Below are 4,527 nucleotides of genomic sequence, written 5' to 3' on the forward strand. Positions count from 1 at the left end.
AATTTTGAATTTGAATGTTGGGGTGGTTGGGTTATTGGAGAGAAAGCTCCGAGGGCTTATTATATATATGTTCTTCTAAGCATATTTTGACAAGTAAAAGAGTGAGAGAGGGTAAGAGAAGGAGAGAAGATCATTGTAGTGTGCAATCTTTGATCTTCATAGTGAAATCTCTTGTCAATTGCTCTCGTGGATGTAGGCTTTGCCAAACCACATAATTCTTAGTGTCATTGCTTTTATTATTGTTTTCTTTGTACTGCTATGATTGTGGATATATTCTATTTATCACCATTTAAATTGTTACAAGTGTTTGTTTGATTCTTTACAATAATATTGTTATTCTGCTATACATTGTTATAAGAGGCGTTATTTTCACAACATAGATATATACAATTATTGCATGCAAACACTAGCTATACAAACTAGGTCAAAATATTCTTGTCTTTCAATCAGGATCCCTCCAAATAGCTCATTTCACTAGCTATACAACCTATACTAGCTAGGTTAAAATATTATCATCTTTAGTTTGTATCATAACAAATAGCTTATTATAGTAAATATTCATTTCACAACCTTTTGACTCATCCTCCCTTCTTCACAATTCAATTATTCACCGTATATATATGTAAATTGTCTCCTAGGAGTAGCGAAGTTTAGGACTTTTGTTGTTCGAACCTTGAAAGGAGATGATTGAAGGAGTTAAGGATCAAACTCATCATTTGTTGTGCAAAAGAAAGCCTTATAACTCTATTTATACATGTGAATCTTTACTGTTAATTAAAGGAAGTGATGACAGTTTTCAATATTCCGTTTTTTTCTCGCTCATTATGTTCTAAACATACTTCTTCTCTTTTTTTTTTTACAAATTTCAATTAAAAAATATAAAAACTCCACTTATGCTAAAAAGTTTAGGGTGAGTCTGGCCTCTTTTTTTTTTTTTTTCATTCAACTTCTCTTTCTTAAAAGTAAAAATTGGGTTGCACATGTTTGGTAAATATATTTTCTAACTTTTATATGTCAACTTTTAGCTTTTTCGCTAACCTTTTAAAAGTCATAGATTTGAAAATTTTAAAAGGTAAAAACAAACTTTTTCTCCAACAAATTATTCAATTTCATTGTTGTCTTTAAAATTTTTTTTCAAATATTACAAAACTATCAATGCATTAATTATATTTCCTAAAAATACATTTTAAATACTTTTAGCCTTCTAACTAGTTTTTTTTTACCGGACTTAAAGTCAACATTTCCTTTTTTAAAAGTTTTTTTTTTCACAAAGAGGCCAAATATTTTTAAAATAATATCAAAAGCTTCTTTTCATGAAGGGTCAAACTAAGTCTTAATAAGTAAAATGATAAACTTTTCTAACTATGTTTCTTATTAGAATCCTAGATAAACATAAGAGCATGGTGGGGCCAAAGCAACGAAGCCTGATATCATACCTACGTACTAAGTCGACCACGCCTTACTTCTATCTTGATTTCTCTTAAAAGAAAATTTGAAAAGTTTACTAATACACATTTATAAGTCTTACTCATAAGACCTATGACTATCATTTTACCAATAAGGCAACCTATATTCATAACTTTCACACGCATATATAATTACATACTTTCACACGCATATTTAATTACATACTATACATGAAAATCAAGAAACATGCATTATATATATTAACATATATGCACATATGCACTCATATGCATACATATATCTCGCGAGCATTTGTATTATAGTATGTGACTCATATTGAGTGAAACACATTTACAAAGAAAGCAGATGTCAGAAGTGGAGCGGAATAACGACATCAGCTTTTTAGGCTTGTAATTTATTGTTTTATGGGTTGGAACAATTAATGGGTTAGGGGTGTGGAGGCAACGCCCCTGTGGTAGGGTACAAGGGTATTTGAGAAATTTTCCTAATACCTCTATATGGTTAGGGTTAGTATAAATATATACGATGTAATCCTACTTTCTAAATAGTGAAACTTAGCCGTTACTGGCTCGTGTGGATATACGTATACTATCGAATCACGTTAAATTCATGTATTTTTGTTGCTTTATCTCTGTATTTTTCCGTACTATCATCATAATTTTCGCACGTTTCATAACAATTTACATGTAGACACACACACACACACACACACACACACACACACACACATATATATATATATATATATATATATATATATGGAATTAAAGGGTTAAATAAAAGCCAACATGGTTAACTTTTGCCTTTAAAAACTTTTAAAAGGTAAAAGTTAACTTCTATGTTCACCAACAAATTATTCAATTTCATTATTATTCTTAATTTTTTTTTCATATATTACCAAACTATTAATGAATTAATTATATTTCCTAAAAATACCTATATATTTTAATCATTTTAAATACTTTTAAGCATCTTACAATTTTTTTACAGAAAGATCAAATATTTTTAAAACAATATCAAAAAACTCATTTTCTTTAACTTCTTTTTAAAATGTCCTTTTAAAAAGTTAAAGGGAGCCCAACCAATTCTTAATAAGTAAAATGATAAACTATCCTCTGTTTCTTAGTAGAATCTTGAACAAACGTAGAGGTATGGTGAGCCAAAGCTTGATATCACAATTGCGTATTAAGCTGATGACACCCTATATCTATCATAATTTCTCTTAAAAGGCAATTCAAAAAATCTACTTATATTATTTAAGACAATTCAAAATGTCTACTCATACTCATTTATAAGTCTTACTCATAAAGATCCTTAATTATTATTTTACCAATAAGACAACCTATATTCATAACTTTCATATGCATATTTAATTACATATTATTACTCATTACCCTAAATCAAGAAATGCACATTTTATATATATTTATATTCATATTTATATATAATTATATAAGTGGAATTAGACTATTAGAGGGTTAAGTAAAAGCCAGGGTGCATCATGCATGCCATGCCATGCCAAGCCAATGAATCATTGATACGTGTCATATGGCTAAGCGAATGACTGTCACTCAACTTCAATCTCACAAAAAAGGTTAAATCAAAGAAATGCTTTGGCATCACCAATCATTCCTTGCCCATCATGGTCTCCCCCACCCCTCACATTTTAGGACTACTTTCTCTTTGCATTAGAATCCACCTTATAATTAATAATAATAATAATAATAATTCATTCATAAATATTCTGTGCCATGGTCTATATCCGATACATATTTAAAAATTTTAAATTTACATAAATGATTTGAACTCTAATTATATGATACGTTTTTATAAGACAAATCCGCAACACCAATGAATCAAAAAGAGAATTTCTCGTTAGATAAGTTGAGTTTAATATTATTATATGTACTTTTATTTTATTTAAGTATATACATAATTTTTTAAAATAAATTATTTTTTTATCTTCTAAAATGGCCATAATTTCTTTAATTTTGTTATAATAATTACTAGTGATTATAAGTGGACGCTAGAGATAAAAACAAAATCTAAAATACATATTCCAAAGAAAGTAATCTTTATTATTATGAAGCAAACTTTGCGAAGGTATATGTAAGGCAAATCAAATATTGTTTTCTTCAAATATTCGATCAACCAATCATATAATCAGGAAACAGAAATAAATATTTAATACTAAATATTAATGGACCACCGTCACATTGTATCCAACAATGGCATCTCCGGTGGTGAAATTGAACCAGTGTGTCCGGGCGATTGCGTACCCGCGACCCAGTCGGAAAAGCCCGGATCCGCTGGCGATCGGCAACTCCCGGACCGGGTCTAAGGCCGGGTTCCGACCCAGAACGGTGACGCAGCTCCCGTTGTACGCTCCGTCCGTGAAGCAGAAGTTCAGGGCCATGATCAGAGATAAAACTGCCTTCCCGGCGGACCCGTACAGCCCCTGTGCTCGCCCCACCAGCTTCGAGTTCGGGTCGGGTCCCTCCGTCAGCGGGTCGTCCGCCATGTTCAAGGCGCCGAAGAGGGTCGGCGACTTGTCGGTGCTGGTGGCCTCCGCCACCCGGACGACCGTCGGGTCATTCCCGCTCACAATATCGTGAAAGTAGAACTGGAGGGTGGTGGTGGTGGTGGTGGTGGCGGCGGTCTCCTTCTGGTTCTCAACACTCTTGGCCCAGGCCCATTGGGAGCCCCCATTCTCAAGGCTCTGAAGCTTCATCGGCATGGCTGCTGCCACAAGAGAGATTAACACAAAAGCTGCAATTGCCATCCCTCTCTCTCTCTCTCTCTCTCACTCTCTCTCTCTCTCTCTCTCACTCTCTCTCTCAGACCCTGTCTCTCCTTTATATAAAGGCGTAAGGGGAACTGATTGTAAATAAGAGTAAAGTGTAGCAACATGCTCAATATTCTGAAAAATGACACAATTCTGTTTGTGTTTTCGAAAACCATAAAAATAAAACCTTTTAAGTTTAAAGTTAGTGACAAGACAAACAAATATTAAAGTATATATAAAACAATAAATAAAATAAAAATTTTATCATTTTTTTATTTATTTGTGATTACATAACTTTAAAAATAACATTGATT

The 4,527-nt window shown here is 32.4% G+C and overlaps 1 protein-coding gene across 1 annotated transcript; it reads right to left on the reverse strand.

Moving 5' to 3' along the window:
- Positions 1–3,483: 3,483 nt before the first annotated feature.
- On the reverse strand, positions 3,484–4,237 carry LOC131156721 (dirigent protein 23-like). The gene has a single exon (XM_058110613.1). It carries the CDS (start codon positions 4,208–4,210, stop codon positions 3,626–3,628), a length of 585 nt encoding a protein of 194 aa, XP_057966596.1. The 5' UTR covers positions 4,211–4,237; the 3' UTR covers positions 3,484–3,625.
- Between the last annotated feature and the right edge of the window lie 290 nt (positions 4,238–4,527).

The sequence above is a fragment of the Malania oleifera genome, chromosome 5 (assembly GCF_029873635.1).
Source record: "Malania oleifera isolate guangnan ecotype guangnan chromosome 5, ASM2987363v1, whole genome shotgun sequence".
Lineage (NCBI taxonomy): Eukaryota > Viridiplantae > Streptophyta > Magnoliopsida > Santalales > Ximeniaceae > Malania > Malania oleifera.

Excerpts from the sequence above, each read along its gene's own strand:
- LOC131156721 (XM_058110613.1), bottom strand. The coding sequence starts at position 4,210 with ATGGCAATTGCAGCTTTTGTGTTAATCTCTCTTGTGGCAGCAGCCATG.